Genomic DNA, 21,736 nt, shown 5'->3' on the forward strand with positions numbered 1-21,736 from the left:
CAGGTGCTGTCATGCACCCCAAGGGCATGGATGGTATCGCCAGGCACCCACACTTTCCAGGGGCACGCTGTTGACAGAAGGCTGCATCTGAGCAACCCAAAGCATCCACTGAAACTGCTCCAATAACGAACTTGTCCTATTTGTCAAAAAAGTAACCTATTTTGAGCAACTATTACGAACTAGTGGGAAAAACCCAAGACTTCCATTCATACTTTTATAAACTTAAACATATTAAAACGACAGAAGCACCATGGTTAAAGGAATATTCACAGAAACCCAAAGAATATTTCTGTGATGTGAATATTTACTGAGAAGGGCAGTAGCTAAGCTGTAGACATCTACAAACCCAAATGCTTGATCAAATTTGAAGAGCTCTGGATCAATAATAAAATCATGCACTGCAGGTTCACAAATGTATTTAAGATTGTTTCCTATAAGCATTTTAATCATGGTCTAGGTGAAGTCAAACAAGAAGTGTTTGTATAACGAATTATGTAGGGAACTTTTAACTACAAATACAAGACATCAGGAATATATTCACTTTTTGGTTTATTAAAACAAAGCTACACCTCTGTGCTTCTTACAATATATTAACAGGCGTAAAAATCAATCCACATTTCCAAATCAGTTCATTCACATCATCACACCATGCTATTTAATGGTACTTTATAATCAACCTTTTTACAACAATCTAACATTTCTTTGTACAACAGGCAAACAGTTTAACACCTTCCATCAAGGCATTTCAGAACTTTAGATGTTTAGAAATAAAGTCGAAAGTCTCTTTCAAATGCCATCATTTTATATTAAACTGAAATACCAGATGCCAAGTCTCAAGTTCCTAAAAAGAGTGCTTTAAAAAACAGATTGACATCCAAATTAAGTCTTATGAACCTCAGTGGTAGGTCCTGTCATTTCTAAACACTAGAACTATTTGTGGATAAAAAGCTGCATTTGATTGTGCAATGTCTTCTGCCAGGTCTGACTTAAAATCTTACTTTTTTACCCCAATTAATCCTAGTGTTAATTTTGCTCCTTTCAGTTAAAAACCCAGACACATTGAGGGCTGATCTTTCATCGAAGAGTTCTGACCACCTATACGATAGTTTTCTGTGCTTATTGTCTCCAGGGGAGGAAGTATACATCCTTGAAACACAATGTTTGATCGTACAAGACGCATGCAGATGTGCCTCTGTACCACCCGGCACTTGCTGTCTTGTCCTCTTACAGAAAAACATAACATAGTGTTTCCCAGAATGTTTTCTGTGAACCTCAGGAGAGGTCTGTAGGGGTGTTGCAAAGGGGAAAAAGGCTCTGGGGTCGCACAGATTGGGAAATGCTGGGTTAATACAGGCTTGGGACCAGCGGGCCCTGAGCCCTTACCGTGCTAAAGTGCACTGTGAGTTTCTAGGAATGAGAGTTCATGTGCAAATTAATTTTACCAGCAACACTTTTTCTACAAAACACCTAAGAACATCTCATAGAGCCTTTGTATACACGGAGAACTCTGGGAAAGGGTTTGTTCCTCAGACTGGAAATTCCACAATCTGAGTTTACATTCACTGCAGTCCCTGGTGCGTTTTCTCCACTCACCCTTGTGACTTCAGAGACTTCACAGACTTGTGGTCCTTTCTCTGTTACTAGTTCTACACACCTCACGCTACTTCCTTCCTCTTAAGAGCGACTGAATTTCTTAGGACTTTCTCATTTTGAAAGAGTGTAGCTTCATATTGCTTATTATTGGGTCTTTTTGTTTGCTTTTTAACTCGACTCACAGTCTGTCTTCCCCTGGAGGGCATGTATTTCAGTATTATAGAAATGCAGTAAACGGTAATAAATTATTTACAAGCACCTAGTTCGTTTAATCTTACGTGAAAGCCATTCGCTTTTGGAAAACAAGGAGAATAAATCTTTTCGCAAAACAGTGGTATCTGGAAGCCTTACTGGGATGATGGATGTTTGTTCAGTAACGAGGCACGAAAGAATGAGCTGTGCTAAAATTAACTCGAGGGTGAGCTTGTCTGGATGAGCAGAACTTTGGTTGAGATTTGTCTTCCTTAAAAAAGGTTTTCAAAGCACCAGTTAATTACAGAAAGCATGCATATTTATTCTCACAGTGAGTTAAGTGGTGAGAGAGCTAGCAAATCATACATTGCATTCCCCAAAGCATCTGAGTAGATTTCTAGAAAACAAACCAACTGAAAGGGCAAATTAGAGCCAGAGAAGCCACTGCTCCCTGCTCAGGCTGGCGAAGCAGCAGCTCTTAGCGGAAGTCACAGGTGGGGCAGCAGAGTCCACAGAGAGATCAGTCCCAACCTTGACTTAGACAGTCTGAGTAACCCTTGGTCTATAATTTCATGGATGAGTAAAAAAGACTAGTGGAACGTTTGCTTACCTAGATAAGGAACACACAAGGGGATAAATAAGCTTCCCTGGCTGTTCCCCAAAACACAGAGCTCAATCCTACTCAGAACGTAAAATGGAATGTAACACAGTGGCGATCCCATCCACATCGAGCCGCTGCGACGCTGACAGCGGCTTAATGGGATGTGAGCTCCTATAAAGAAAACATGTTTTAAATGCGGAATCTGAGAAGAGTGGAAGAAAATCACAACAGCATGGCATTATTGCTCCGAGTTTCAAAAATTTCATACAATGTGAAACACCAACCAGTATTTTTCCCTCTCCCAACACACACAGAATACTCACAAGACATTATTAGTGTTTAAAATTCAAGCTGATAAAAGTACAAACTTAATTCTCAGTACCTTTCTATTAAATTCAAAGATTACCTGCAGTATTTGTCAGGAAAAATTCCTAATTCCATAATACCATGGAGAGAAGAAGAAACAGTCAGCTGTTAGAAAACGTTTTCTATCACATGATCTTTAAGAAATCACCATCATTACCACAATTAGTGAACAATTATGATCCCTGCTCACAAAAAAGGCACCTACCTGTTATGAACAATTTTTCATAATTATCTGCCACTATATAGCATCAGGGTTTAGGAAAATAACCCACGCATATTTTTAAAGAACTATGGTTTTCTTTTTCTCAAAGCTAAAAACATCTACAAATGCCAGTCCGCAGGGCCATCACATATGTGATGTACAACCCAGAGGTTGGTACTCTGCCCAACTTGAGTGGGTACCAGCCACTCAAAAGGGTACAACCAGTCTACAGGACGTAAGAGGCCTGGGCCGTGAGGCTGCAGCCAGAGTGCTTCACACTTACACAGGCGATCAGGCCAAGCTAATAGGTTAGAACTGTTGCTATCTCTAAGAAACAACTGTACCTGAGAGGCAGGTACTGCCTGAGGCAGGAGGTGGGCGGAGGGTGGCAGGGAAGTGACACAGACATGAAACAGGATTTGCTCCCAAACACTTGCCTGTCATTTAAAACTCAATGGCACTTTTTCACATGAGCAAACATTTTCAAAGTCAGTTTTCCAGCCTAGTTAATCTTGAATTTCACCAGCCAAATTTATTTCCTGGTACAAGCTGACTGGTCAGATTATCTCTATTCCTGACCTAAATTAACATAGTGTTTTCATTTAGCTCTTAAACACTTCTATACCTGACTACAACAGACAGCACAGTGACACCTATGTGTGAATAGCCCATTCATTTGTAAAGCACTTTGTGAGGGAAAAAAATGCTCCCATTTAACAGTTAGCTACAGTTGACATAGATAAAACCGAAAAAAAAAAAACCAGAAAAAAATGAAAAAAACAAAAAATGGTGAATGGATGACTCAATTATTTTTAAAGGAAGCATTAATCAGAACATATACCAACGAATTACCTGACAGCATTAAGTGTACTAAACAAGATTCAGTTTTAGAATCAACTACATTTGTGTGTCCATCACAGTAATAAGTCCCTAACTGTTATATTTAGAATGTAAATCTTTAACAAACTCCAAAATTTCATTTTGCAATCTATTGATCATGAACTGCAAACGGAGGCCGGTGCCCCCGTGGTGTGATCTGCAGGCTGCGTGTCACCTCAGTGTCCACCGATCACAGATCACGGAGGGGAGAAGGCACTTGTCTTCCAGGAGGTCGCGTCAGGGCAGGTCAGGCCCGACCACACGATGGCGCCGTCCACTCCCGTGCCACAGGCGGGGCCTACGAGGAACTGGTCCCACTCCCTTCACTTGCCAGAGGTGCCCGGAGTTACCTACAGCACCACAAAACCCAGAATATATTCCAGGAGCTTTTGCCGGTTGCACTGAGGTAGAAAAGTGCTGCTGAGTTCTAAAACAGACACTCTCTTTTGTTTGGTCTCTTTGAAAACCTAGAGAGAAAGTTTAGATTAAATTAAAGACAAATGAAAAAGGGTAAGGGGGTGGAGAGACACTTCTATCACCAACCCTTACTTGATGTGCAGTAAGGTACATAAAGCCATATCCAGGCTTTAAGAAAATGTACGTGTAGGGTGCGTGTGAGCACGGGGTAGGAAGGTTACGGGGGTGGGAGATTATGGGCGCAGGAGTGGGGTTTACTAGTGTACTAGATTTTAAATTTTATGTTAGAATAAAGTCACAGAAGAGTTCCTTACAAAGACCACTAGTACCTCTCTGGAACTCATGTCCCAAGTAATTAGTGAAGATAAAGGATAGCTGAGGATACTTCTAGCAATACTGGTAAAAACACAAGAAAATAACTGAAAATCATATGGCATAATTAACATTCCCACCAAAACTGTAGTAGAATCTTGAAACACATGGACACCTTCATTTAGGATGAAGATGAAAACCAGGACAATTTTGGAACATTCAAATAAATCTGTGCAGAGGGGCCTCACCTTCAACATGCCCCTCCTCCTCCCAATCCCCAGAAATGCCTGCATGATTAATCCTGCAGAAACTGCTTCTCTCAGGGTTCAGCCCAACACAAAGGTGACTCAGACAGACTAGATCTAAACAGAGAGAGGACAGAAGTGAACACACGCTCTTGTACCATAAGCGGTGGACACTCACCCCGATATCCTTAAACATTTTCACAGCATTCTTCACAAGACAGTAAGTGGCGCTCTCAGCTGTGGAGAAAGAATCAGGCCCTGTCAGATGTTTAGGCCCAGCGACAATGAAAACCCCAGTACCCACAGGAAGAGCGTGTAGGAGGCTGGGAGGAGGTCAGAGCAAGTCCGAGGACTGCGCCATGCTCCCTTTTCTACCAGTCACCTGTGAGGCCGCAAAGGGTCTGCTCTTTCTTTAAATTTACTGTCATCTTTTTGGGGAGGGGGGTGGTGGGGTTGGAGAGAGGGGTAGGGAGAGAAAGAGAAAAAGGGAGAGAGGAAGGGGAGGAAGCAGGGAAGCACAGAGAGAAGAGGAAGGGAAACAGAAATACCCAAAACATCCATCTTGAAGGCCTTTTGTGAGACTCAAATGAGCCAGAAGGTAGAAGTTCTTTTAAACTGTGCAGGAATGCATAGGTGACTCTCACTGCAGTGAAACCAGAAACAAAGCCCAGAGGCCAGAAAAAATGAATTCTAAACCCAGGTTGCCCTTTAACTAGCTGCATGATCTGGAACAGTGTCCTCATCTCTAAAGTGAGGTGATTCTAGGTCTTGATCTCAATCTAGAGATACAGCTATAGATGTAACTATACATCTCTCTATACACCAATCTGTAGAGTTCTAGATATCTCTAGATAAATATCTAGTGACCGATTATCTCTAGATCCGTCATGGCTTTAAAAATTATTGAGTCAAAGTAGCTGCAGTCCTAAAGCATAACTGTAGAGAATGCTACTCCCACCCCAATCACACCTTTTCCATAAGAGACAGAACCAGGTGTCAGCCGGGGGGAGGCAACAGAGGCGCACACTGCTGCTGGGAGTTCCCGGGTTTAGCACTTGGGAACGCTGGACCACACCTACTAACGCCAAACACACCACACCCTGCGAAGAGGCAATTCTCCTATACAGGCCTACATAAATAAGTCCATTTGTTCACCCAAGGACACACTCAAACATGTTCACGGCAGCACTATTCAGAGGCGCTCTGAACTGCAAAACCCAAATATCCATCAGTGATGGATACGAATCAGTGAAATGTGGTAAACATTTATACAGTGGAATACTACAACACAGCAAGAATAGACAACTACACGCAACAGCACGTATGAATCGCGCTTACAGTGTTAGGAGAAAACTGCCAGACATGAGTATATGATCTGTGTAATCAAATTTATACAACACACCCAAAGAGGAGCAATCCATGGAGTGAGAGGTCAGGATAAATTTTGCATTCTTTTTTTCCAACTATCTGCAATGAGCAGATTCCTGTAAACAAAAACGACATAGCTTTCAAAAGAAGCCAAGAGAGGGGCACACATACCGTACACGGCAACCCTCCTCTCAGTTCTCGTGATCAGGTATTTGTGCAGCTTCTGCAGGAATTCAGGCTCGGGGACGGGACCATCGAAGTTGTGAATGAAGACGGCGGCAGAGCTGTACGCCTCCAGCAAAGGCCCGAGGAGCCTCTGCAGGAAGGTGATGAACTGCTGGTGCTCCTTGGACTGGCTCACCTGGGAGGCGAGAGTGGGAGACCCAGTTGTGGGGGGACAGAGGCACTGCCTTGGAGCACCAGCAGCTCAAGAAGACGGTCCCTCGCTGTCCCACACAGAAGCAGCCTACTGCTCCGTGGGCTCAGAATCGCCCCTGGAGACAACTGCTGGTTTTGAAATGTGTTCTTTATTGTAACCGGTGACTTTCATGGTATTTGAGGTTTACGTTCATTGAACAGCTGCCTGGAAAAAACGGTTGTACTTGATGACATAATTATGACACTGTCATCGCTGAAATGGCTGGGCCCCAGGCTGGACCCTCCGGGCTTTGAAGCCTGGCTCAGCAGTCACTCAAGTGCGCAAAAGACCACGTGCTAAGACCCCTGACATCATCTCAGTCCCTCCCAGCCCTCACGGCCCGCCAGTCCCACGTGGCCTCTGGCCCAGTCCAGCACCGCAGGGAAAGGTGGTGGTGGTGATGGGGTGCTCTGGGCAGTGGGGGCTCGCAGTGCCCTCCCAAAAAAACGTGCACATTCAGATAAGCCTCCCTGGGGCAAGATTACTGCCCCATTTTGAAACTAATAATACCTAAAAGGAAAAAACCCCCAAAGTCACTTGGACTCCCCTGACTCTGTATGCACATGTATGTCTGTGTGTGCCTGTGCATACATGCATGCATGCGTGTGTGTGTGTATTACTCACTGCAAAGAAAGCAATCCGCTTAGGATATTCAGGAAAGTAGGGTCATTATTACTAATTGCTAAAATTACAAATTAGACAAAATCGCTTTTACTAAAGCAGGGACAATCAATCTTTTAAAAATCAAATTTTCTCATAGGATTTGTTTAAAAGAAGGCAAAGAGCCTGGTGCATGAAATTCTGGGAGCGATGGCAAGATGGAACACGACTCAAGCAGAGCAACCGGGACAGCGGCAGCGGAACATGAACGACTCCTCTCCCTCACCTGGCACAGCACCGCCTTGCCTTGGTGATGCCTGAACAGAACCTCTGCCTCTTCAGTGGTGAGTGCAGGGATGGCTACCAGTCTGTACCCGTGCATTCTGGCGAGACTGTCATGAAGGGTATCATCTATGACGTTCATCTTCCTGAAAGCTGAGACTCGCGTCTCTTCTTCCATTTATCTATACCCCAGACTGAATTGTTTCAGGTATTAATTCAGTTCAGTTTCATTGTCTTAACTGGGAAGAAAGTGCCACGGCCAGTTTGTGAACGCTCTGAGTACGTCACCAGAGGCCCAGTTTTTAAGCACCCTGTCAATCTGTGGCAACATGAGCCTCAACTCGGCACTGTGGTGTCCACCCAGATTCTTCACCCAAGTACCTTCAGGTAGCAATCTCGTTGCTCCTCACCAAAATCGCTGTCTTCATCTTCTTCATCACTTCTCCAAGACAAAGGTTCCGGAAGCTTCTTGTCCCACTGCTGCTCGGCAAGACCAGGACTGATATCTTCCTGATCATCTTGCTGTGCCAGGGAGATGACCAACAGTTATAAATACGCACAGGCACACAAACAGCCGCCCGGCTGGACCCCAGAGTCGCCCTCTCTCATGCCCTCCCCTACTCTGTTCTGCCCAGCCCGTCATGAGATCAGTCCCCCACCCTCTCCAAACCCCAAATCACTCGGGAGACAGCAGGGGAGGAAAGAAGAAAAGAAAGAGTGAGGGTGAAAGCTACCAGCCACGTCAATTAGAGTACCATCAGCTATGCTAAACTGCTATCTAGTTTCCCAGGCCACACCCTTTATACAAAAGCTGCCAAAATTAAAACACAATCTCAAAAAAGAAAAATGTACACATGAAAGCTACAAGCACATGGATATGCAGAAGATCTGGTCTTGGAACACAGGCTTCTAGATGCTATGGAACCAAGTCAAGATATGCTTTATGCAACACCAGTTACATAAAAGGAGCCAAAATAATGTTACACCATTTCAAAAGACATTTACTCTCCATTCCTATTTTTCTCATCTCATCTTGGACATGACTCTCTCTCTATACACACACACACACACACACACACACATCAAATGGAATCATTGGTAAAGCGGGTGGTAGAAAAGATAAGACAGAATAAGAAACTAAAGGCAAACAAAGGCAAGCTCGTCTTTTTACCTCCGCCACTATAAGGATGCCATACTGGATAAACCTGCCCACTGTTTCATGGCAAATTTGGTAAAAGGTCTGGCAGGGCTGCAAAGAAAAGGCATTTCAGTGTAAATGTCATGGTCTTCCACTTATTTTTTTAGAGACAGAAGACAGCGTACAAAGTGGCTGACAAATACTTGCATGGTATCACCTGCCTCACTCCACTAGTCAAGCACTAAGATTTCCGACGCCACCCTCTTGACAAGCTCACACTGTGGACAAAGTCTGAGAAGAGACCTTGTTACGCGACTGGCAGGGCGCTTGGTGAGGCACCACCTGCAGACGGAGCTCCTGAGCTGAGTCCCCCCGAGCCCAACCCCTCCAGGAGAGTGCGGCCTCAGAAGGGCTACGTGTCCGGCCCCTACACCTATTTTTTCCCTTTATAAGACAATTTCCCTGCAAAATCTATCTTACAGTAAATGCTGTACACAAGGTGGTGGATGAGGAAATGCAATATGTATTCAAGTAATTAAAAAAAAACCCAAGTGAAAGATAACGCCAACATTGAGAGCCTTATCTACCCTTTTCTCTCCCATCCTGCCCCCCAGATTCATGCGAAACAGATTCCACAACAAGACACAAATATAACATATACAGACAATGCTGTGGAGGAGGGCAGTACTCCCAACACCCGTGCTCAGAAATGTCCCAGGACACATAAGTGGAAAACAACAGACATTAAAATAAGAATTTTACTCATCGATGACTTTGAGGGGAAAAAAAAAATCTCTCTACTGCTTAATATGTATGCCTCATTATAATGTCTAGAAGTGTTTAAATATAACATAAATGCTCGTTAGTTCTGCTGGGCCTTAGTTTCCCCATTTGGAGGAGGGGCTGAGCAGATGAGTTTTAAGACTGTTTCTGACTCTCATCTTCTAGGTTTCTCTCATCCATGGGTGGGCATGTTAACCATTTGCAAACCCCTGGCCCCGTGGCTTGTGCATGATAAGAGGTTCTGTGCCTCTGGAGCTGAGTGATGCAGAGCGCTGAGCCCTTGGAGCCATCACAGCACAGGAAGGGTTCTCTGGAGCAGTGACCCCAAGAGCAAACCAAGACAGTAACAACTGGTGGTTGTTACTGGTGGTCACTGAGACCCAGGAGGAGGATGTAAAGCTTCAGTAATAGACCAAAAATTCTCTAAGAGGAAAGCATTTTATGTTTTCATTAAGATGCTCAAGAATAAGAGAAGAGGAGACACTAAAGAGTCTTCACTTACGAGCGAGATGGTGCCTTCATTGGACAGCAGATAGCACAGGCTGGCGGCCTTGCGCACCAGCTGCTCCTGGCTGATCAAGCTGGGAGACGTGGGTCCTCCTGGGCCCCTCTTCTTCAGAACTGCATAAAGGCTGCAGGCTGAGAAAGTAAAAGCATCAGTGAAGCTGCAGCCTTAGATCTCCAAGAAAAACCTTGGAGAGGCTCAGACTGGCTGGACTACCACAAAAGATCCTTGATAGATCCAAAATAATTATCTGTGTTCACTGGAGAAATTTAAGTAAATCCCTCCAGAATTTACTTCTTCTGATTCCATGTGCTTCCAACCCTGTCAAACCTTCCATCCCCTCTGCTCTCCATCTCCCCTGTTCCCCAGCTCACTTCACTGCCACAAGTATGTCTCATCTCACCTAGATTTCCAGCTCCTGGGCAGCAAGACATCTGACCTCTCCTACTTGGTAAATCACGTAATACTATGTATACAGTAGTTCAGTTACTACTCACTGAATAGCACATACAAAAATAAGCTATAATCAGTGAAACAGCAGATGACACTTTTATTTTAAAACTATAGCAACACTTTCCCTGAAACAAGGGACTATCATCCAAACTGAAGTAGACACCATCACGTGCTTCTGGCCACTTGATTTGCCATGAAAATACTTCAGGGCCTGACATACCTATGATGGCCTCCATGATAAAGACATGGAGCACCCCATTGCTGTAGAAGTTGAGTTCAAAGACTGATGGGATAGTTGTGCTAGGAGTAATAAAAAACTCATCGTTCTTGCTGGTGTGGGTGATTGTGATACAATTTCCCAGGAGCTGTATGGCATGCATGACTACATCTTCTGAATTTCCTGAGAAACCCAAGTCAAAATCACGAGCCAGGACTTCCTCCTTCATCACAAAGAAGTCTTCCACCAATGTGGAGAGGCCAATTCCCTATAAAAACAGACAGAAGTGGTCTCATGAGAACACAAAACCCACTTCTCAAAAGATGGAAAGACTGCCCCAAGGATTTTTTTTTTCCCCTTGCCTTGGCTTTCCTGAAGTTTGCTGTCAGGAAAAAAAAAAAAAAAAAAAAAAGCCAGAACACCAGTGTAAAGAAAGTTAGAAAACTGGTTAAAAAGCTGTCCCCCAGGAATGTCAAGATATTTCATGTCCAGAGCATACTCTAGCCACAAAACATGATGTAGCATGTAAGATCTCAAAGGGAAAAAGCCACCTTCTGGAGAGAAGCAGTACTTATTTCTTAGCAAGAATTTCTCAAATTTCTTAGCTGGTATTTATATATTGGCACTACGTTTGGTGTTCAGAACATGACTGTGAGCGAGACAGACAGTCTCTTTCCCATCACAGGGCTTAGACAAGTGTATTGTAGGAAAGCAGAGCGCAAGTCCTAAATACAAGTCAAATAGCTTGGAAACCATTAGCAATCAGAATACTTTCTATGTGTCGAAAGACATGCCTTATTTCCGTTAACTGTATTCCTCAAAGAATGCCTTGCTGTCAGATAAAACAGTTCTGAGGCTTTTTTCAGATAGATGTCTTCCTCCATTGGGTTGTAAGCCCCTGTGGGCAGAGTCCTTAGATTATTTTACTGTTCACCTCACAGGACTGTGCTTCCCTGGTGGCTCAGATGGTAAAGAATCTGCTTGCAATGCGGGAGACCTGGGTTCAATCCCTGGGTTGGGAAGATTCCCCTGGAGAAAGGAATAGCCACCCACTCCAGTATTCTTGCCTGGAGAATTCCATGGACAGAGAAGTCTGGCAGGTTACAGTCCATGGGGTCGCAAAGAGTCGGACACGACTGAGTGATTTTCACTCACAGGACTAGCTGGAAGGGAGCCAAATCTATCAGTGGACAAGCATCTGAAAAGCTGACAAAGCATTTTCCTGCTTTCAGTTGAACTCCAGTGACTCTGCAGACGTACCTGCCTGTGTCTGTAGAGGAGCAGACAGGCCACGATGTGTGTGGACATAATAGCACAGGACTTGCTAGCAGCTGGAAGGCAAACACAAATCTTTTAGTTGTGCTTTTTTAATATAGCTGAAACTTTTTTTTAAAGTACCTAAATCTTGAAACAAAAAAAAAGTATCATAATTAGGAGCATTTAAAACTATAAAAGTCCTCTACCGTATTTCTTATACCTGATTCACCAAAGGGAAATCACAATTTGCTCTGGACCAGTGGAAGCTCATTAGAGATCATTGCTCATATAATAGATTTCAGTCTAAGATAGGTCTACCCTCAACCCAGAAATCGATTTTAACTTCCTCTTTTCAACCTGGACCAGAGGCAGGTCAGAGGTAGGAAGGAAGGGGACAGATAGACATCTGAGAATGACTACAGTCCAAAACTCAATATTTCAAATTGGTAGAAATTTATAATCATACAAATCAAATATGAGAACATCTATGGAATAATCTAAGATAAAGACACCATTTATGGGTTTTCTGAGATGATAATGAATTCACAAATACTTCATTCACTATTAATGTTACCTCCAGTGTTTAAGAAACAAAAAAGTTCCCAGTACCACATACATTTGGCCTTTAAAAAGTATATTTAAAAAGCTTTCATAATACTTGTTTTATAAATGGAAAACAGCACAAAACTGCAAAAAAAAAAATATTTTTATACACTAGGCAGCCACCCATCTGGTCATCTGGGTAGTGGGTTTTATCTTTACTTTCCAGTTTTTCAACATTTAAGGACGTATTATTTTCAGCATCCAGGATTTAAGCAGAGACTCCATCAGACATCCTCAGAAAAGAGGATCTTGGTCCAGCGTAAAGCAGTAGCAGCAGTGGCTAGACAGAAAGGAGCAAGATGAGGTGAGGATGCCTCCACACTGACAGCAAGAGCGGAGGGCCTAACCTGATGGGAAGGAGGCACAGGGAAGGGTGGAGAAATCCCAAGCTATTGCTGCTTCTGACCTTAAAGCAGCCTCTACAATGTAATACAACGCTGCCATCTGCAACTTAAGAATGGCTAATTCTGCATGTAACTCTGATTCACTCCCACTTGCATTATTACTGTACAACCATCCCACTGAGAAGAGCAGAACCTCTTTAGGTACAGAGCCAATACTCAATGTGTAGTCCCCACAGGCAGAATAAAGCTTTACATGCAAAAGACACACAATATTTACCAAATAAAAAGGATCACGAGGTCACAGGGGAAAGGGACGTGCAACCATAAACCCAGAAGCTGATCCACAAATGGGTTCAAAGAGACTAATTCATGAGCAACTACTAATTATCTGGCACCGTGTGGGATGTTTCATTCAGTTATCTCAAATCCTCTCAGCATGATCTTCCTTCTAATAACTTACTTAGTACCCCCTGCGTGTTAGTTCTAGAACCAGAAGTAGAATCTAACTTTGGCAGATTCCAAAACCTGTATGGTTCGAGCTGCATCACACTGAATCTGAATTACGGAATGAAAGAGTGGAATTCTACTTACTGAAGAGAATGTGCTCAGCCAGATGTGCAATCAGTCTTCGGCGGGATTCATCTGTTGCATTTCTGGACTCGTTAATGGACATGTCTGTACCTTCATCAGCAGCATCACTGGGTCTAAAAAGTTTTTTGTTTTTTTTTTTAATTAGACTTCTATAACCCCAATCTTTCACAAAGCAAATGACATGAGATACAAATGTATTAGATACTTTAAACTACTACATATTCTAAATTTAAACCACAAATAGATTATTTCTATGAGTTGTTTTACTCCAAAATATACTTCATTATAGGCTTCCCTGGTGGCTCAGATGGTGAAGATTCTGCCTGCAATGCAAGAGATGTGGGTTCGATCCCCGGGTCAGGAAGATCCCCTGGAGAGGGAATGGCTACCCACTCCAGTATTCTTGCCTGGAGAATTTCATGGACAGAGGAGTCTGGTAGGCTACAGTCCATGGGGTCGCAAAGAGTTGAACACAACTGAGTAACTAACACACACATACCTCATTATATTTAAGACACTCTCCTGAACACATGTTATTTATTTATGACTAAGTAATCTGTTGGTACATCACTTTCAGAACTCACTGGCAGAAAGAATGCATAAAACAAGATGCTCCATTTTAAAACAGTTTCAAAAATTCGATATTTGAACATATAAAAAGAAAGGCTTAATATTTCTCTCAGTGACCATTTGATTTGAATTCTGGAAAATTCACATAAGAAACTCTTTTACATGTTACATGAATGTGCAATATGGATAAGCTAAACTACTACCAAAAAGAACATTTCAAGTATTCAAAAACAGAAATCAAATAAGAACTCATATATGATTCACAAAATCAAAAGGATTTTAAGATCCAAATAATCAAAAACCTTCAAACTAATACACAAAAACATTATTTCAAGATCCTTTACTAGACCAAGAGAAAAATTACTCAAGTGAGGAAGTAAAAACAAGAATATAAATGTCCTTAACAAAGTTAACCAATTTTTTCCATGCAATATAAGAAATCTGTGTGTGCTGAGTCATTTCAGTCATGTCTGACTTCTTTGCAACCTTATGGACTTTGCAGCCTCCTCTGTCCATGGGATTCTCCAGGCAAGAATACAGGAGTGGGTTGCCGTGCCCTTTTCCAGGGGATCTTCCTGACCCAGGGATCAAACCAGTATCTCTTATGTCTCCTGCATTGGCAGGCAGTCTCTTTACTACTGGCACCACCTGGGAAGTCCAATATAAGAAATAACAGATACTCAGGATAAAGAACTTGCATAAATCTTCAGTTCAGTTCAATTCAGTTGCTAAGTCACGTCTGATTCTTTGCAACCCCATGGACTGCAGTGTGCCAGGCCTCCCTGTCCATCACCAACTCCCGGAGTTTACTCAAACTCATGTTCATTGAGTCAGTGATGCCATCCAACCATCTTATCCTCTGTCATCCCCTTTTTCTCCCACCTTCAATCTTTCCCAGCATCGGGGTCTTTTCAAATGAGTCAGTTCTTCGCATCAGGTGGCCAAAGCAATGGAGTTTCAGCTTCAACATCAGTCCTTCCAATAACTGATCTCCTTTAGGATGGACTGGTTGGATCTCCTTCCAGTCCAAGGGACTCTCAAGAGTCTTCTCCAACACCACAGTTCAAAAGCATCAATTCTTCGGCGCTCAGCTTTCTTTATAGTCCAACTCTCACATCCATACATGACCACTGGAAAAACCATAGCCTTGACTAAAAGGACCTTTGTTGGCAAAGTAATGTCTCTGCTTTTCAATATGCTGTCTAGGTTGGTCATGACTTTTCTTCCAAGGAGTAAGCATCTTTTAATTTCATGGCTGCAATCACCATCTGCAGCGATTTTGGAGCCCCAAAAAATAAAATCTGCCACTGTTTCCACTGTTTCCCCATCTATCTGCCATGAAGTGATGGGACCAAATGCCATGATCTTAGTTTTCTGAATGTTGAGTTTAAGCCAACTTTTTCACTCTCTACTTTCACTTTCATCAAGAGGCTCTTTAGTTCTTCCTCACTTTCTGCCATAAGGGTGGTGTCATCTGCATATTTGAGCTTATTGATATTTCTCACGGCAATCTTGATTCCAGCTTGTGCTTCATCTAGCCCAGTGTTTCTCATGATGTACTCTGTATATAAGATAAATAAGCAGGGTGACAATATACAGCCTTAATGTACTCCTTTCCCTATTTGGAACCAGTCTGTTGTTCCATGTCCAGTTCCAACTGTTGCTTCCTGATCTGCATACAGATTTCTCAAGAGGCAGGTCAGGTGGTCTGATATTCCCATCTCTTTCAGAATTTTCCATAGTTTGGGGTGATCCACACAGTCAAAGGCTTTGGCATAGTCAATAAAGCAGAAATAGATGTTTTTCTGGAACTCTCCTGCTTCTTCCATGATCCAGCGGATGTTGGCAATTTGATCTCTGGTTCACCTGCCTTTTCTAAATCCAGCTTGAACGTCTGGAAGTTCACAGTTCATGTACTGTTGAAGCCTGGCTTGGAGAATTTTGAGCATTACTTTACTAGCGTGTGAGATGAGTGCAATTGTGCGGTAGTTTGAGCATTCTTTGGCATTGCCTTTCTTTGGGATTGGAATGAAAACTGACCTTTTCCACTCCTGGGGCCACTGCTGAGTTTTCCAAATTTGCTGGCATATTGGGTGCATCACTTTTACAGCATCATCTTTGAGGATTTGAAATAGCTCAACTGGAATTCCATCACCTCCACTAGCTTTGTTCGTAGTGATGCTTCATAAGGCCCACTTGACATTACATTCCAGAATATCTGGCTCTAGGTCAGTGATCACACCATTGTGATTATCTGGGTCGTGAAGATCTTTTTTGTACAGTTCTTCTGTGTACTCTTGCCACCTCTTCTTAATATCTTCTGCTTCTGTCAGGTCCATACCATTTCTGTCCTTTATTGTGCCCATCTTTGCATGAAATGTTCCCTTGGTATCTCTAATTTTCTTGAAGAGATCTCTAGTTTTTCCCATTCTATTGTTTTCCTCTATTTCTTTGCATTGATCACTGAGGAAGGCTTTCTTATCTCTCCTTGCTATTCTTTGGAACTCTACATTCAAATGGGTATATCTTTCCTTTTCACTTCTCTTCTTTGCACAGCTATTTGTAAGGCCTCCTCAGACAGCCATCTTGCTTTTTTGCACTTCTTTTTCTTGGGGATGGTCTTGATCCCTGTCTCCTCTACAATGTCAAGAACCTCCGTCCATAGTTTATCAGGCACTCTATCAGATCTAATCCCTTGAATCTATTTCTCACTTCCACTTTATCATCGTAAGAATTTTGATTTAGGTCATACCTGAATGGTCTAGTGGTTTTCCCTACTTTTGTTAAGTCTGAATTTGGCAATAAGGAATTCATGATCTGAGCCACAGTCAGTTCCCAGTCTTGTTTTTGCTGACAGTATAGAGTTTCTCCATCTTTAGCTGCAAAGAATATAATCAATCTGATTTTGGTATTGACCATCTGGTGATAAATCTTACCTTGAGGGAAGTATAGCTGGCAACAATGCTTGCTCCAAAGAAAGTGGAGCAGAAACAGGTTTCTGACTTTGGCTTTCTAAATATTCCTGGAAAAATAAAACACAGTCATTTACTCCCACTGTCTCACTTCCATAAACATATATAAAATATAATTTCATCTTCAAAAAGTTAAAAGTGAGTTGTTAATAAAATGAGCCATACTATTGATCTATAACATGAGAAGTACTTTCTATTAGCCTAAACTATCTTCAGAAGTGCAGAATGACTCATAGAATGTTGTTAAGCATGAAATCAAAGAACTGAAGCTCCAAAGACAGGATGACGCTTAAGCAAAATCATTTAAAAATTAAGGGCAAAATTGAACTTTTCTCACATCTTCATGAAATTAGTTGGCATTCCCAATATTATTAACAGTGATAATTGACCAACTATACCCTTTTAAAGGAAATCTGACAACCCGAAGGTCATATTATATTCAAAGAATCTCAATTCAAAAGCAAAAACAAGAGAAGCTCTGCAGCATTAAAAAAAAAAAAAAAAAGTGGTAAGAAATGACAAGGTCCTTAACCAGAAAGCATATAGCCTAGCAGTTAGACTTCCTTAAAATAAAACCAAGAAGTGGAACAGAAGGAGAGGCAGGACCTCTGTGCCTTATCTTTGGGTTCCCAACTCCCCATCCTTCTTTCTCCTTTACCAATTTGAAAATCTTAAGAATTTAAAACTGCAGGACCTCAGAGATCCAGCAGCCCCAGGCTTCTCCATGAGGATGGCACTCTTCCTCTGAATATGTGGGTATTAGACTCCACCCAGTGGAACAGAGCATCACCCTGGACCATCAGTGTTACCCAGCTGTGAGACATGTTTTTAAAAATGTCTCCTAAAGGACAATTTTAAAACATAACATATAAAATATTAATATATGTAAAGCAATATGCAAAATTCTCATGAATTATAAAAGACAGCAAAAAATTATGAAACTGGTGTTTCCCAAAGACAGACATTTAGTCTCCTTTGTCAACAGGCATATTTTGGTGGAAAAATTCAGGAAATACTACTCATGTCTGACTCTTGTTCTACAAGAGAAGAAACTGAGGCCCTAACTCACATGGAGAAGAGGCATCAGAGGCTGGTCTGGAGCCCAGATCTTCCGACACTGAGCTAGACCGATACTTCCACACAGCTTCAGCTCAACAGACACTCACCTTTAAGGAAAATGGTTGTGCAAAATCCACTCTGACACATCCGTAGTTTTTTCGTAACATTCTGATAACGCCTCTTGCTATGCTCCAGAGGCTCTCATTCTTCTTGGGTTTTCCCTAGTTTGCAATTTTGAAAGAATAGTATGGTAAGCAACAAAGCTAACAAATATGCAAATATTATTATCCAAAGATAAAGTTTATGAATTTTTTTATGGAAACTGAAGGTTTATCTGGAAAAATAATGAATGAAGGAGGAAAATACCTATCCATTTGCTGAGACCTGTCAGAAAATGTTGAGCACTCAAAGATGCTAAAAGATGTAATGATATTATTGCGAAGGTAATTTGGCCAATGAAAAAGGAAACATTTAACACAACTTCTTTTAATGCATTGTTTACATCATTCACAAAAATACAATTGCAAACTACTGAAGGATAAGATGACATAATGGCCTGAAAATCTGTTCTACATTCTCAGATAAAATCAAAGAGACCACCTTATTGTGATCTGATGATCATGATGGTCCAAATTCATAACATTAAGCAATCAAACACCAAATTCAGCCCCAGAGTGCATTCAGTGTTTCCTGAATATTTAACATGCATAAGGCACAATGACAGCTGTAGAATAGACACAGGACTCAAATAGGACATCATGAGACCCCATCAGGGTGAGGGAGCATACATTCAGGATGCACACAGGCAACACAAGGAGGGGGTCTCACAAGAGAGATACAGATAATTATCCAGGTCTATCACTTTATTTTTTATTAGGAGTCCTTGAGTTTTTAGTATATTTTGAGCAATAAGCTTGACATAAGTACCATGACCAGGACTTTCACACTAAATAAGAACAAAACTAAACCCCTCTGGAACTTGCAAACTGCTGGGAGGAACAGTAAGTTGGTAAAACCATTCTGGAAAACTGGCAGCAACTACAAAACTGAATGTACCTATGCTTTATGATCTATCAATTCCACTCCTAGGTACACACTCAACAAAATGCATATATATGGTCATCAAGAGGAAGGTTTAAGAATGATCACAGCCAAAACCAGGAAACCAAACTTTTTTTTCAACAGTAGAATAGACAAATTGTATATTCATACACTGCAATATTACACAGCTATGACAATGAACAAATTCTAACTATCTGTAGTAAGTTGTTGCTTGAGCAAGGAAACCAGAGACAAAAAGTCCACACACTACATAATTCCATTTATATAATGATCAAAAACAGGCAAGTCAATCTATTCTGTAAGAAGTAAAGATAACCGGCTACCCATGAGGGGACAGCAATGAGAAAAGGGATAAGGGGGGTTTCTAGAGTCCTCGACCTCAGTGCAATTATGTAGGTGTGTTCACTTTGTGCTAATTCAAGCTACATGCATATGATGGATGCATTCTTTTGTAATTGTTCAACAGAAAGTTCAATGAAAAAAATTGCTGCCACTTTTCAAATTAACTTGTAGCTTCTTTGCCAACATGATCCTATCAATTCTTCAGGTTTAACTTAAAACTCTACACATAAGCAATAAGCTCTGACTACATGAAGCCACATATACCCTTCCCAGGGCAAAGATGGTAACTCTCTATCAAGTATTCTTTCATTTCCCAACTCTATGACTAAGGCCAGCATTGATTAATCTAATCATGGCAATTCCTCCAAATGCAGGAAGACACGTTAGCACTACCAATCAGGCTGCAATAGGAGATGAAAGCCCAGCCTACCATGTGTAATAAAATTAGAGAGTACCAAGAATATTCTCAACTAATTCTAAAAGCACTTGTCTAAAAGCAGAAGGCTAAAAAAGCAAAAATGACTTTTGTGCAGGTGGTCTTCTTACCAGTTGTTCGCCATTGTAATGACCCTCAATAATACGATCGTAAGAGATCCCAACAGGTATTATCAAGATGTCTGGGATGGTATTGGTGGACAGAGTATCTACCACAACTGACAAAAGTCCTGCCCGAGCACAGGAGATTTTTCCACTTCTTGAGCGTGTGCCTTCCAGAAAAATCTCCAAGAACTGCTGCTGTCGAAGTAGCTCAACTATATGCTGGCATATAAGAAGAAAGGAAAACATGAACTCATGAACTCAGAATAAGCTAAGTAAAGTCAAATCTTAAAAACAAAAAACCCTTAAAACTTCACTACAGACAAAATATTTTACACAAATAATAGCAAAAGAGCATCTCCAATGTTATATTTTGATGATAACAAAAAGTAATCAGCAAACTCATACCCAAGCAATAATCACTGAAATAATTACTCAGACAACTGTTTTTTAAAAATCTCAATCAAGTCTCTCTTTCTTCTACTATAATCACTACCATAATAACTTTAAGGATAATTAGAGATTACACATACCCCATGGAGTAAAGCTCTATAGAGAATATCTTTTCGTCCATCTGGTGTCTCATCTAGCCTCCGTCGTATGAAAAAGCCTCCAAGCTTATGGATCAAAGTACTATAAATTTAAGAATGCATTAATTTAAAAAAAAAAAACGTAAAAAGAAGACTCAAGTTCCAGTGTGGATATAAGCCACAGGTGTTGTTTGAGCTGCTGATTATGAAAATCTGGACATTACCCATATAGTTGACACATTTCTGTCATTTACATTATGGATTAGCTTTCAGAATGTCGCTGTGTATAATGAAGCTCTGTTACATCTGTTATATGCCAAAAGAAGTTTCCATGATATATTACCCTGCAAAGGTGCTGGTACAGATTTTAAGAGGATTATAAAATACTGCTCAATTTTAAAACCCTGTCCAGGGTCTCAAGATACTGATCTTTAGACATCCCCAAATTTTCCTATGGCACATTCACTTCAAGATGAATGTGATATTAAAAAAGCTCCTTTGGGGAAATTTTCTCAAATAAGTTATTTCTTAGAGAGTATCCCAGTGAGATAAGGATAAGTTTATCAAACTGGAATCAAGCATAACCATCCTCCCAAAGCATGAAATAAAAATTTTCTTCATTTACGCACACATAGAACAAACAATTCTTATAACCCCATGTCTCTGCCTACAAAACTGATGAATTATTTTGATAGGAGGCAGAATTTTTCCAATACTTGTCAACCTTTCCAATCTCAGAGCCTCCTTCTCTGTTCAAATAGTGCGACATTAATGTAAATATTAATACACAGTTTTGGCACCTTCTATAGTCAGCATAAGGAGGACAGTAAGATATCCCTGGAACTTAATGTCTTTGAAAGTTAACTTAACTCTCTGAAAGTTAAACTTTGCAGAACAAATTCTTAAGGAGATGAACCATTCACAAAAATAACCCATCCTGAAAAGTGCTTTGTGACTGTACAGACTGACATGTAACAAAAGAACACTGCAGATAAATAGGTCAGATTATTTAGAGTCTGTCATAGCTGAAGGAATAATAAGCTAACTGGCACAGAGGTCATGAAAAGGGAAGAAATTATCAGTGTTTATTAGGCAATTCCCAGAGATCCACCTTGAGAACCAATCCAACATACTGGGAATGAGTACATAAATTGTTCTGATTATAGAAGAGGCAAACTATTATGGGCAAGGCTTCTCTAGAGCCCAGATGAAACAGCCCTTTTCATGCTCAGTCTATGCCTAAACACTTTTTGGAAAAAGTGAAAGTGAAAGTCACTCAATCATGTCCAACTCTTTGT

The 21,736-nt window shown here is 41.3% G+C and overlaps 1 protein-coding gene across 6 annotated transcripts in view; it reads right to left on the reverse strand.

Moving 5' to 3' along the window:
- Positions 1-532: 532 nt before the first annotated feature.
- The window catches only part of GPAM (glycerol-3-phosphate acyltransferase, mitochondrial), a 66,823-nt gene continuing 45,619 nt past the window's right edge, over positions 533-21,736 (reverse strand). For 5 of the 6 annotated variants that reach the window (XM_006043943.4, XM_006043942.4, XM_006043941.4 and 2 more), the window contains 13 exons: positions 20,442-20,541; positions 19,918-20,130; positions 18,075-18,188; positions 16,873-16,958; positions 13,367-13,479; positions 11,832-11,902; positions 10,575-10,839; positions 9,899-10,035; positions 8,647-8,724; positions 7,857-7,997; positions 6,347-6,536; positions 4,986-5,044; positions 533-4,300 (listed from right to left, as the gene is read on the reverse strand). In XM_006043943.4, coding sequence (XP_006044005.1) covers positions 4,184-4,300; positions 4,986-5,044; positions 6,347-6,536; positions 7,857-7,997; positions 8,647-8,724; positions 9,899-10,035; positions 10,575-10,839; positions 11,832-11,902; positions 13,367-13,479; positions 16,873-16,958; positions 18,075-18,188; positions 19,918-20,130; positions 20,442-20,541 — 1,684 coding nt within the window. In that variant the 3' untranslated portion in view covers positions 533-4,183. The remainder of the gene's footprint in view (positions 4,301-4,985; positions 5,045-6,346; positions 6,537-7,856; positions 7,998-8,646; positions 8,725-9,898; positions 10,036-10,574; positions 10,840-11,831; positions 11,903-13,366; positions 13,480-16,872; positions 16,959-18,074; positions 18,189-19,917; positions 20,131-20,441; positions 20,542-21,736) is intronic. The other variant, XR_003106273.3, reaches the window with a different exon arrangement.

This window comes from Bubalus bubalis, chromosome 23, assembly GCF_019923935.1.
Source record: "Bubalus bubalis isolate 160015118507 breed Murrah chromosome 23, NDDB_SH_1, whole genome shotgun sequence".
NCBI classification, from domain to species: Eukaryota; Metazoa; Chordata; class Mammalia; order Artiodactyla; family Bovidae; genus Bubalus; species Bubalus bubalis.